Source organism: Bufo gargarizans, chromosome 1, assembly GCF_014858855.1.
Source record: "Bufo gargarizans isolate SCDJY-AF-19 chromosome 1, ASM1485885v1, whole genome shotgun sequence".
NCBI classification, from domain to species: domain Eukaryota; kingdom Metazoa; phylum Chordata; class Amphibia; order Anura; family Bufonidae; genus Bufo; species Bufo gargarizans.
The window spans coordinates 613067645-613081439 of record NC_058080.1 but is presented as its reverse complement, the minus strand read 5'-3'; the positions used below and the strand labels follow the sequence as shown (position 1 = coordinate 613081439).

At 37.2% G+C, this 13795-nt stretch overlaps 1 protein-coding gene across 5 annotated transcripts in view; it reads right to left on the bottom strand.

Annotated features, from left to right (window-relative positions):
- Nucleotides 1–13795, bottom strand: part of SEMA6A (semaphorin 6A) — a 206729-nt gene that overhangs the window by 79057 nt on the left and 113877 nt on the right. For 3 of the 5 annotated variants that reach the window (XM_044275906.1, XM_044275904.1, XM_044275902.1), the window contains 3 exons: nucleotides 12493–12551; nucleotides 12150–12170; nucleotides 5097–5237 (listed from right to left, as the gene is read on the bottom strand). In XM_044275906.1, coding sequence (XP_044131841.1) covers nucleotides 5097–5237; nucleotides 12150–12170; nucleotides 12493–12551 — 221 coding nt within the window. The remainder of the gene's footprint in view (nucleotides 1–5096; nucleotides 5238–12149; nucleotides 12171–12492; nucleotides 12552–13795) is intronic. The other 2 variants (XM_044275907.1, XM_044275905.1) reach the window with 1 other exon arrangement.

The following is a 13795-nucleotide window of genomic DNA, read 5'->3' as shown; positions in this document are numbered from 1 at the left end:
TTTTTGTTCAGTCAGATGGGGCCACAAATGAACAGATATTTCCCACAAAATGATAATTAGCATTTTTGGAGATACTACCCTTGTCGACTGTTCAAATTAGTATATATTAAACTAGATGCTACAGATTTTTTTTGACTAGATACAATCATTAGTTTGAGGGTTCCATTAGGATTGATCATAATTTTTGCTTCAACAGAAGCAAATATAGTCCTTAATGAGCCAAGATATAGTCGTTGCATAAAGAAATATTGCTATGATCATCTTTGCAAACCAACTTAAAGAGGACCTTTCACCGATTATTACACTGTGAACTAAGTATACAGACATGGAGAGCGGCGCCCGGGGATCTCACTGCACTTACTATTATCCCTGGGTGCCGCTCCGTTCTCCTGCTATGCCCTCCGGTATCTCCGCTCACTAAGTTATAGTAGGCGGAGTCTGCCCTTGTTCTGCTCTAGCGCTTGCCAATCGCATTGCAGAGCTCACAGCCTGGGAGAAAATAACCTCCCAGGCTGTGAGCTCTGCGCTGCGATTGGCCAGCGCTAGAGCAGAACAAGGGCAGACTCCGCCTACCATAACTTAGTGACTGAAATCTCCGTCTACTATAACTTAGTGAGCGGAGATACCGGAGGGCATAGCGGGAGAACGGAGCCGGGATAATAGTAAGTGCAGTGAGATCCCCGGGCACCGCTCTACATGTCTTTATACTTAGTTCACATTGTAATAATCGGTGAAAGCTCCTCTTTAAGTGCTTCACATGTAGTGGTAGTTCCATTCATTTGACTATTGATTGCTATGTGTTGTACATATAAAACATGTAAAAAAAAATGGTAATTTGCTAAAACACACACTAGCACTATGCATGAATCCAACCTCATATATTTCATAATTTTAATTTTGACCCACTCATGCGTCAATTGTTCATAGACAGTCATTAAGACATCTAACTGCCCACTGAACTTGAACCAGCTGTACTAGAGGTTAAGCTGATAACATCTGGGATCTAATTCTTAGTTTTATATGTAAAAATTGAAGAAATCATTACCAACAAGCACTTTGAAGCTCAAAGACTGTGGCTACACCTACACTTTTTATCGAACTATAAAAATCACTGTGAAATCTTTAGAAAATCGATGTCCATAGGGAATGCATTGAGTAGCTTGAAAATCACTTCTAAAATGCTGCAGCCCAATAAGTACAGCTGAAGTGATTTAATTATTAAAGATAAAATCACTGTGACTTCAGAGCAATCTCCACACCACTTTTTCTTCCATAGAGTAACATGAAAATCATTAGCCAATAAGGTCACTGAAATCGCGTTTAATCTCTAGTGAATAAACCGCTAGGGCAGAGTCTAAACGCCAGCAATTTGGAACCAATTTTCAAGCTACTCAATGGGCAGCAACTTCAAATCAATTTTTTGCAGCTTGACAAAAAAATGCCAGTGTAGTTGCAGCCTTAAGGCCCCTTTACTTGATTGGGGCAATTATCAATAATTATTAGAAAGGAGCGAATCGAATCCCACAAAGTGGAATTCAAACAGAATTTCAGGAATTATTCCATTCGCCTAAAAGCCGAATTTCCTCATGCTTCATGTCAGTGAATCGATCAATCCTGAAATTCAAACTTACCGCCTCCATTTGCGCATAAAGGGCTGCCAGCCTCCATCTTGCAATCCCGTGCGGTGCAAGATTACATCATTACGGCGGCCGGCGTGATGATGTCATACGTCACCACGCCGGCCTGCGAGATGGCGTAATCTCGCGCCGCATGTGATTTTTTATGTTAATTTCACACTGTTTGTACACTCAGATGCTGCGATCATGTAGGAACGTGGCATCTGAGGGGTACAATGATGGGGGCGGCGCTATTGCAGCTCCCTGTCATTGCACCCACAAAGTAATTTGTCACAAAGCAAATATTTTTGTGAAATTCAGCAAATCAGCCAAATCGAATTTTCAAGAAATTATCTATAATATAATAATTATTCCTGATAACTGCTCCATGTAAACATGTCAGAAATTGTTCATTGGGTAAATTCACTGATGATGTAGTCATCAAAATCACTGGGGATGAATGAATCGACTTTGGATGTTTCATCCAAAGTTGATTCACATTAAAACTTCATTGTAATACTGTATGGTGCAGGAGCGCCGTACAGTTTTAGAATGTATTGGCTCAGATAAGCTAAAGTTATTACTTTGCAAAATCTCGCGAGACTTTGTGTAATAACTTTGTGAATTTATTATTATGTAAAAAACCTTGGTAATGAATTCGGGTTCGGTTCCAAGTGGTACCTTGGAACCGAACCATAGTTCGGTATCAAGTTTTTTTTGCATTAATAATTAATTTCCAAAGTTATTACACAAAGTCTGGTGAGACTTCGCTAAGTAATAACTTTGGCTCATCAGAGTCAATACGGTGCAGTATTACAACAAAGTTTTATGCGAATCAACTTTGGATGAAGTATCCAAAGCCAATTCGCTCATCCCTAGAAATCATAATTTCTGGCGACCAAATCAGCCTGTCTAAACAGCAATAGGCTGCCCATAAGCAATAATTTTCTAAGGGGATGAGTGATCATAGTAGCATCATACAGAGAAGATTGTTGCTGCAAGTAAATCCAGCTCTTAGCTTCTCTGACAAGCAGGCACTTATTGGGAATGTACTATTCATTTATCTGGCAAGCAACATCTACATGGAACATTTTGTTGGATGCAACCCCATTTGCAATATTGGCCTTGCTGGTAAAGGGAGAGTTCCCAAATGCAGTCTCATTCCATCCATTAGAAGAACAAGTTTTATGCCATAGAGTTTTAGAACCAAGAAGAAGTCACTTTAACAAATAGTTGCTAAGAATGCATGGTGAAATTTTTTGATGTTAATGTCACTTTAAAGGAAGGAACCAAGGAGGGAGGCCAAGTACAATGGTAGCAGGAGGAGGGAGAAGGGTTAGTGAAGGAAGTGATTTTAGGTAAACTTACATATGTGAGAAACACACAAAAGTCTATGGAAAATAAAAATCACTGCACAGAAATGAAACATACACTGGAGTTGTACAATGGCAATTGCTTCTGCTTGTATAGAAGATAAGAAATGAACAGCAAGTTCACTTGACCTGCTAAATGCAGGAAGACAAGCAAGCCGTCAGCGGCAAGCAGCAAGTATGCTGCATATATATACATTTTTTTTTCTCTTGCGTTGAAATTTATTCTGTATGCACAACAACTCCAGAGTATATTTAGCTAATTAAGCCGTGGTGTACAAATGTCACATCCCAATGAGCCAAGCAGTTTCAAGGGCCACCTAGCACATCCTTATTCTCCAGGTACCTGAGCTTGTGCATATGTCGTACATATGGATGTGACATCATCAAACCACTAGTGTCATTGCAAACCAAGCAGCAAGTGAATTAAGAATTAGTACACAGAAGGAATTCACTGTCAGAGTGAAAATGAAAGAAGACACCTTCCAAAGGAATAACACTTAATAACACCACATAGCACTTTGCAAAACAAAAATTGAAAAAAAAAACTGTAGTTGACAAAATCAAAATCATTAGCAAAAGTGAAAAAAATATAAAAAAGAAATTAAAAAAAACAAAACATCAAGCATTTCACCGGATCTTGTGCAGAGCACGGTTACTCGTTGTCTTCCTGTTTAATATCATTCGTGAATAAGTGCACAGACAGACAAGGAGTATTAAGCACACAAATGTGATAATGATAAAACACCCATGCGTAACCTCTGCCACCATTGTGTGAGTCCTCTTACTCTTTACATGTTGGTGTGTGGGATGCTTTCAGCTTAGTCAATATGATATACACAATACCGTTGATGGAAGACCATCCCCCAATAGCACTAAAATATCCCAAATAAGTAATTCAAATCATTATGCAATATTACCACCTAGAAAACACTTGCATGTGCAAATTAATTGCCTTAATGACTCTTCTCTATATAAGATTTTATAGAAAACAGTGACAAAAAATCAACACATTCTTAGCCAGTCCCTGGGTTGCTTTTCTATTTGCAGTACAAGTTTTCTGGTTCAGCACCTTGTTCATTAATCATGTCTTGCTTTAACACCCATGAGAAGCAGTCGAGCACAATGTGATATCTATTATTTGCTGTAATGACAGGAGAGAAGCATCAAGATAATGTTAAAATTAGTTCTTTGGATGATTCGGAAGAGATAATGGGCTGGTTCAGTGTGCTTTTTCTTCATGAATAGGTCAGAAACCATAAAGAGGATCTGTTTCACATTTTGTACCCTTTCACAGAAGATGATAGAATTACTAAATGCATAAGGCATTCAACATGTCTTCATGGGTTAATAATCTGGGGGCACTACTTTAATCAGTAAGAAAACTACATTAGCCATTCTGTTCTTCTGTGCAGTCGGTGTCTGAGCATATCTCCAGTCAGGGGTTGATTGCTCTAGGTTACAGTTCAATAACTTTCATATTGTAGTCATTGCCTTTTTGTAATAAAGAAGGACATCGCCCTTTCATCCTACCAAGTGCCCTTTATGAGGTAATGTGTTTTGAAAATGGGTCACACATGGTAAGTGCTCTTAACCAAATGTTGACAGCAATAAAGACATGGTAGTCATTATTTCCTTAAACAGATAGCCATTATCTCCTTTGATAGGTTAGAGAAGTGGGTGCATTCAATTAGTTTACAGTCACAAAAGAGTTTAGGCTTAATTTTGCTACAGTCTCGAGTCTTGACCAAACAAATTTCACATTTGCAGTCTATCATGGATGTATAGAGATAAATTGAATGGAATGCAAATAGAAAGAGTTCTGATTTTTTGGGACACCTTCCACTGGTTGCATTCTCGTGGTATTTGGTTTTATGCAGCATATACATGCTGTATATATTCATAAAAAGGAACAAAAATAAACATTTCAGGACAAAACAAACATCAACATATATTTTTGCATTCATGTACATAGCCACTTATTTGAAGACCACCTGATTTTTCCATCATATTGAACTAATCCAGCTGAAAGCATCCACACCATGTAAATCACCTCCCTCCCCGATTGACTTCTCATTGTGCAAAAGTTTTTTCCTTTCCAAGGCCTTACCCTTTTTGTCCGGGTGATTATGGAAAGGGTCAGCCACATGGGGGTCTGTGTTCTCAGAAGAGTCATAGGTATCCTTCCAATCCATGACCGTACCCCTATCGTAACTCTCGTGCCCTCTTGAGTGGGAAGTTGTACTGGGATCTAAGGAATTTGAGCGTTCAATTTCATCAGATACATTGTTAGCAACAGATTTTAATGAATGATTGATGCTTTAGAGCAATGCCTACATGAAACAGACATATTTTCATTATTCTATTGTAGTTTTATGAAGGTATGTATAAAACTTATTATCACTAAAGGGTATTAGTCTCTACAAAAAACTATATTATGTTATTTTCTAAAGTATGTAGCATTAGCTTTTTACATGGTAGAACCTCAATAAATAAAAAAATAAAAAAATCTGTGACCATGAGTCATTGTGGTGTCCTTATCTGTAAAGTCATCAAACATCTGTAAATCCATTTAATCTCTGGGAATGCTTGATGACAACCAATATGGTGGTCAGTAAAGCTTCCACAAAGTCATCACCATATTTTTTAGAATCCTAAATAACCGATCCACCTACTTACAGTATGATGGAAGTGAAGCATAGTCAACTGATGGCATTCAGGAAACTGAGTTAAGTTCTCTGTAGGATTTTTAATGCCTGCCATATTATGGACACACAACTTTGAAACAGATATAAATCAGAAATGGTCCAATATTTTAATGAAACTCAGAACGCAAGGTGGGGGATTTATTAAAACCAGTGTAAGAGAAAACTGGCTTAGTTGCCCATAGCAACCAACCAGATTCTACCTTTAATTTTTCAGAGCTCATTTGGAAAATGAAAGGTGGAATCTTATTGGTTGATATGGGCAACTAAGCCAGTTCTACTTTACACCAGTTTTGATAAATCTTCCCCAAAAACTTTTTTCAGGTGTCCTTTTCTTGTTGTGGAGAGATAATTAATCTCATTTCGTCGGCCTCTTTTCTAGTTTAATTTCCTTGAATTATACTGCATTGTGATTTCATAATACAGCTTATTGTTTTTCTTTTTAAGTTTGAGTATCATTATTAAGGTTTCTCACAAACAATTGGGATGCTAACCTGGAATGAATAATTCCTTTTGCCTCCATTAAAACATAAAGTGACAACAGCAGTTTGGCCATATTTTGTGACTTAAATCATCAATGTATCATATTAATTGGATCTTAAGAAATGAAAGAAAATGATCCTGAGCTGTAAATACTTCATGTTTTATGGTTTTGGAGATGTCTGTGAAATATTAATGCTCAAAGTCAACATTTGCAAACTGCAGAATTTTAAACAAAGCTTTTGTAATTTGAATCTAGAGGAGATTTATCAAAACTGGTATAAAGGAAAATTGGTAGGCTACTTCTTATTTTTGCATTTTGAATTTAGGTTTTGAGATCCGGCAGGTTTTTATTTACCCCAACTACTTCAAGCTTAATAAAAGGGCCATTTTAAAGATTATGGACTACTTAATGCACCTGGCCTTGGGCGAATGTTCTGTATAGAACATACAATTATTTGGTCAGAAACTACACTACTTCAGGTGTCACTGAATATGAGAATGGCAGCAGTGTGAGATAGCTGTGGGTAGTGGTGGGCAAGATTTGATGGATGAAAGGTATATATGACTTTTTTTTGTATCATTTATTTTTTTAGACGTACTCTTTATAGATATGTTCAGTTTTTCTCCGGACACCACTATGCTGCAACTCTTCATAAAGCCTAGGTTCTCAAACTGTTGTACATCTACCTCAGGGAGGAACACCAGCGCTCTACTTTGATGTAATGAATAGTTTAAACCTGGTTTAAACACTACTATAGATCAATTTGGATTGTCTTTTTTCTGTTGTCTCAGGTCCAAGCTCACTAATATGATCTCAAAGCTGGCAATACATTTTATATAGCTGTTGGCTGAATGTTCATTCATAGAAATCTCTCCGGACTGCCCCATAGGTATCCATGCTTGGCTCAGTCAAGACTACATATATTCTGAATAGGAAGAGGGGTGTAAGCCTCATCTGGGACCTCTGTGGTGTTTTATCATCCCAAGAACAAAACAATTGGTCCTGCTGAATACAACACGCTCTATCCTCATCTCCCCTGACATGTGCCATCAGGTTACAGTAACAGTTGAAACCCTCACACACTTTACATGGTCAACCAGTCCGGTTTGGCTGACATTAATCTAATGTGTATGGTCAAATTTAGATTTGTCTGTTACATATAGGAATAGATTGTTTTGGAGGGTGTAGTATTGTATTGTTAAGATTGGTTGTGTATTATTTTGATGTAGTATTGTTCTCGTTGTATCTTGCTGCATTATTTCCTTGGTTGCTTGCCTGGTCATTTTTCACTTTATTCAACACATGTTAAATATTCTGATTACTTTAAAATACTATTCTAGTTTCTTTCAAGTCATTTACATCAGTTGAAAACGGCAAGCTTTCTACATGAATTCCCTTAAGCCATATGTATAATTACTATTTGCATTCTCTTCATTACAGTATTTAGGCTTAAAAAATTGCAGCATGCCATGTGCATCTTCCTCGGCAAAACAGGTTAAGATAAATGAATCAGTCAATACCCGGAGCAAGCTATGCTGCTTGTGTCTGCTCGGACTATTGTGCTTTCAAACATCTGTCAGTAATGTTCCTTGTAGAGTCAATAAAATAGAAATCTTGCTACAATGAAACAAGACAAATGCTACAATGTATGGCCCACTTGTGGTGTAGCTTTTTTTGCAGGTAACAAAGGGACACCCTTCCTTTTACCGACAAAAAGTCTTTGAGAGGGAACTAAACACAGTGTAAACAGTAGAGCTTGAATCTGAAAGACTATTGTGTTATGTACAGAGAAGAAAAACAACGGAGCACAGCATGATACCGACTATGTGTTTGGCCATTTACGGAGAACACAAGAAAAGTAGAAACATCTTGTGTGCCTCTCTATCTTTGTTTGAATTGTACAGAAACTAAAATGGGCTCATCCCATAAGAGGCAACCTTTATTTTTTTCTTCTGTAAGATTACACTGCCATGAAAAAGAAAAAATTTCCAATTAAAGGTCTAAAGGTTCTCTGCTTTCGAGGGAATTATTTACCCTCTGTATGTTCCACTAGCAAGAAGTGGAGAGGGTTTTACTTTAAATTTACTCTTTGATCTTACATGTTTTTATATCACACCTTATCTTAAATTTTCCTCTACTAAGAGATTAACTTAATGGAAGTGTTACTTTCCCAGCTATAATTTCCTTGAGTTAATGGTTGATATCAGCCTCATAATAAATCAATGCCATATATGAGAGATTGGGCTATTATAATAATTACATGAAATCATAATCTTTATCATGATTAGATTGATCACTCAAATTTCATCCAGCTTAACCTGTCTACAGTGATTAGTGGCAGAATAGATAAAATTGTTTTAGATATTTAAGGGGAACCTCCAACTAAAAGATGTACTTACCCTTGTATTCCTACCTTGAAGTACTATGCCTCCATAATTTTTCAAAATGGTGAAGCTAACCATAGTTACAATAGAAAAAATATAACTTATTTTTGGCTGCTATGGGAAGTTCTTTTACCTTTGTTTTGAGTTTTTTTTATGTCCCTATATGTTCTCACTGAATGAAATGATGGAGTTTATGGTGTAGAATAATGGCATACGATGTATCCTCTAATTATAAGAATTAGGCTAGGAAAAAATTCAGTCTAAAGTTATAAGATTCCAACATGCATGGATTGAATTACAATATTGTAGTTCAGTACAATTTATATATGTCTGGATCTGTTTAATCAGATTTTCCCCTAGGTGTTTGATAAGTTGAAAACATGGATAACGAAAGGAAGGAATAACATTACAGGTAAGGGGCACTGATGTTTTCTGCCGTAAACTTTCTTTTATAGTAAGTACTGGCTCGAGGCATGCTTTACATTTGAATGTATTGCAGTGAGTGCACCTGATCTCAAAGTCCTTAACAGATATGCTTTTGAAATTGGAAATAATGTATGCACTGTATATTTACTTGACGTCTCTCCAGCTGTTAAACAGCACAATCCAGTAAGCACAGTGAAATCATTATAATTGTAGCTTTCAAGGCTTGTTGGGAAGTGTTTATCAACAAGAGCTCGAAAGACATATCTTGGATCAACACTAAAATAGATTTAGATCCTAAATAATAATTACTATTTTGCTTTTTCATGCAATTGAATAGTAACAGAAAATCTCTAACATATGACTGAAATATAATATGTTATTTTAAACAACCTCTGGATTACTGAATTGGCTCAAGCTAGATTTGGTTTTGTATGCTAAGAATTGGTTCCATCACTTAAAATGGTTATCCTTACTGCCCAACAACCCAAGATATTATAGAACAACAAGGAAGAACATGGTTACTAAAGAGTTATCTTAAGTAAAGGCACATTGCTAGGATATACTATTAATGTTCTACTGGTGGGTGTCTAACCACTGTGACTATTGCCGGCTTCACTTTCCTAGCGATCTGCCATCAATGTCTTTGCTGAGACAATCCATTTAAAAAATAAATACCTTCTTGGCATTGATATATAAGTTAGCATTTCCCAAAACATCAATGTTTTAAAATTTTTACCACATGGCTAGAATACGACTGTAAGGTTTGAGGAAAATCAACTATTCTAGGCACACTACTGTTGTACTAAGACTATTCATTCAATGGTAGTACATTTTCTATACATTATATATTAGCAACTACAGAAATCCAGTTAGATGGAGGATGAGTAGTAATAAAGAGGAAAGGGGTTTTTAGTTGTGATAATGGTCCAAGTCACCAAAATTGCCTCTTAAGGTGCCTATACACCTATAATAATCTATCTCTGCTCAGATAACTAACTCAGGTATCTCTACTGATTCCCACATGTGCATCATCTGTCGGGAGGTGTGGGGGGGGGGGGTGGTAGAGTCAGGAGCTCCCCATACACATTAAAGGGCTTGTACAGGGGGGTTTATTTATTATACTCACTTATATAGTGCTGACATATTCTGCAGCACTATATAGACATTACTAGCATTTGCTGTCTACAGTGGCGCTCACAATCTAACATTCTCTATTAGTATGTCTTTGGAGTGGGGTGGGGAAACCAGAATACCTGAACAAAACCCAGTGCTAACTACTGTGCCACTGTGATACCACACTCTTTCCTCAGGATAGATCTCTAATATCAGATTGGTGGGGGTCCTACTCCTGGGATCCCACCTGTTAAAGAAGCTACGCTGCTTGTGCAAGCGCTGTGTCCTTTTCGCGATTCAACTGCACACTATTTAGCTTGTAACAGTGGTACAGTTTAATTAGAACTGTTCGTCCTCTTCTAGTGAATGGGACGATGAGTTGTAGTTACACTGCACTATTGCTATACACTAGACTTTGTGTAGTTAAACAGTGAAGAGGACACAGAGCTCAGACAAGTGCCGCGACCTCTTTCAACAGTTGATCGCCGAGGTGCCAGGAGTTTGGCCCCCATCAATCTGATATTGACATACTGATGACTATCACAAGGATAGGTCATCAAAATACAAGGACTGCACAACCCCTTTAAATTGTTGGCTGGACCCTCAGTGGGGTTGGCTGATAAAAATGTGTATGGGGCCTTTATCCAATATAAAGTCATAGGAGCAGGATAGACTGTGACCCCTTTTTAATATTGGCCTAGAAAATGTACACTGGTGTAAAAATGAGAACACAACCTAGTTGCATGTTTTCTGCCTATAAGAAATACTGCAGAAGTTAGAAACACATACCACACTGTATTTAATTAGAGATTTTCACTGACAATGTCTTCACATGCCAACTAAACCCATCAGAAACAATAGGGAGCTGTCTAAGAAGTACTGTAGGTTCTGTATAAATTTAGATATGCCATTTATCCACCTACATGCGCAATAGGAAGAAATATCATTTTTATTGTTAATTTGTATGAAAATACTGTCAGAGAAGCAATTTGGAAGGTCATTATCAGATTAAAGGAGTGGAATAAATTATTAATGTAATATCAATTTATTAGCTTTGTCTGTGGCAATGGATATCAGACTTTCACAACCGTTCCTATTTTCACTTAAAAGAAATATTTTTCCTCTGCCTGCAATGTTTCATGTTTCATATCTTATATCCCCTTATCAGTGAAATATGAGACTTCTACTGGGAGATAAGTAAATATTAATACGCCTGCTACGCCGCGTTAATAGCTTGGGAGGTGTTAATGAAATTTCAACCTCTAAAGATCTTTGAAGGAGGAAGACTCTTAATCTGATATATCAAACATTTTGAATATCTTTTGTCCAATTATTTTAACATTTATTACTATTTTGTTCTGTGAGCTATTTTCATGTAATATTTTTTTAAATGAAAATAATAGTCCTAATAAACCTGACAAGAACTATATTTCTAAGAAATGGTGCATCTTCTTAAATGGCAATTTTGGTCAACTCCACATCACAGATACGGGTGTACAAAAGATCTAAAAGGAACACTACGTCTATGATTGCGGTTACTTTCCCATTTCCAGTATGAAACTCCAACATGGCTGTTCCAGCAGACAAGAGGAGAATCAGCCGGACACAAACCACAGCATGAAGCGTTTTTGTGTCAGGCCAAGTCTCCGCCTGTCTGCAGTAATGCGTACGGATCTCCGCCGGACTTCATTACACGTAATGGGGCCGGAGGAAATTTAATTTGCAACCAGCAGTGCTGGATCCTGAGAATTCCAGCAAGCTGTTTTCTGCTGGAACAACCTGCCAGAATTAAAACTGGAGGAGTGAAAGTAGCCTCAGGCTGCTCTAAGAATGATTTACGAAACAAGTATAAACTGACCATACACTGTGTAAAAAATTTCCTGATCTGGAGCTGCAGTTGAAAACTCTATGGAAAAACAGTGAAGGGTGAATTTGGTAACAAGAGGATTAAAATAAATAATAATAAAATAAGTAAAGCAAAAAATAGTCTTTTTTTTTTAAGCTCAAATCTAAAAAAGCAGATGCAAATCTGGTATTTTTTTTTTTCTTACCATTTAATGCCACAAAAGAATCTGGAAAAGAAAAAAAAAAGAAGGAAAATGTTACTTCTGCTTCCTCTGTACAGCATATGGTCTATGAAATCTAACACCTTCTTTACAGTCCACCTATTACTTCTGTGATTTTTACCACATCAGCTCAACACTATAAATGCCCTCTCCATTTCCCCTTCTGCAAACATCGAGGTTCCTTTTCATGTCAGAGTCACAATGATAGAATTCTTTCAGCTCATTAATGCAAAGTGTCTTTCTTATTATTGTTGCAGGTAATGTTGACTCTGGGAATTTAGAAGGCTTATTTCACCCAAAGTAAACACAGGGTTGATTCTTTGCTTACTTTGGCAGTCGCCTAGGCCGTCTGTATTGCCATGCTCTACGTCTTGCTCAAATGGCACTCTGTGAAGAGGGAAGAAAAACACAGGATTAGGAACCCCAGCACACAGGCTACGTGCAGCTGGTGTGGAAACATCAAAAGCTCCATGTGCACAGTTTGGACAACATAACAAGAGTCAAAAATGCTAAACTAAAAGATAAAAAAAAAAACAAGATGCATAGAGTCATGGTGACCTTGACCATATTCCATTAAAACAAATGTAAGACAACGTCCAGAATATTGTTTATGGGACATCGTTTTATTTGTCACAAACAAATAATCTTCTTTTGATGTCCTGCAATAAAATCGTTTTATATAATTATATCATTTTTTAACTGTGATTATTTTAGACTTTACTTGCAAAAGTGAACATGGCATAAAGCCCTTGAGAGCAATCAAAGTTTTTACAAGCATGATGTCCAGTGGTGAGCTGATACACATTATAATCCAGAGTCTAGATAACACATGCCACCATGAAATGCAGTGCCATCTGCAGGCAGCATGTTATAGGGCAGGAGGAGCTGAGCCGATTGATATACAGTTTTATGGGAAATGATTCAACAATACTTGTAATTTATACTGTATCTCTCCTTCTTCTGAGCCCAATAGACATGTGGGCAGTCTGCGATTGACTACCTTCCCTGTACGTGTGTAAATAGTGAGAGCTGTCAATGAAAGACATCCCACTTGGGTAACTGAAATTAGTACAAGCATAGATTTCAATGCATATGTCAATCTTCTCAGCTCCTCCTGCCCTATAACATGCTGCCTCTAGATCGAACTCCCTTTAAATTCCTGCTTGAACTTGTAAAAGCGCCTCAAATAACTGGCCTCGTTTTGCCATTAAAATAGACATTCAAAGTGCGAAATTATGCCAGCCATATTTGTTTTTCCCTAAACTTTGAGAGACTGTCGCCTGGAATGTGTGACAATTGCATTACTACGGGTAACCTAAATGTAGTGCATGCATGTTAGTGGAGGGATGAATTGCCTTATAAAAAATATTATGTTATCAGTAAGCATACTTTCCTCCATATTTTTTCATTATGTTAACTATATATGTCAACAGTTCAGTTTCATATAGTCTTAGTAAGGTTATCTACCCATCATTTAACTAGGTTTTATTTTAGGCTAGGACCCAATTTGTTACTAATCTGGTAATTAAACGGGTTGACCTAGTATTTAATATTAATGATCTATCCTCAAGATAGGTCATCAGTATGTGATTGGTGGGGGGTCTGATGCCTGGTAACCCCACCGATCAGTT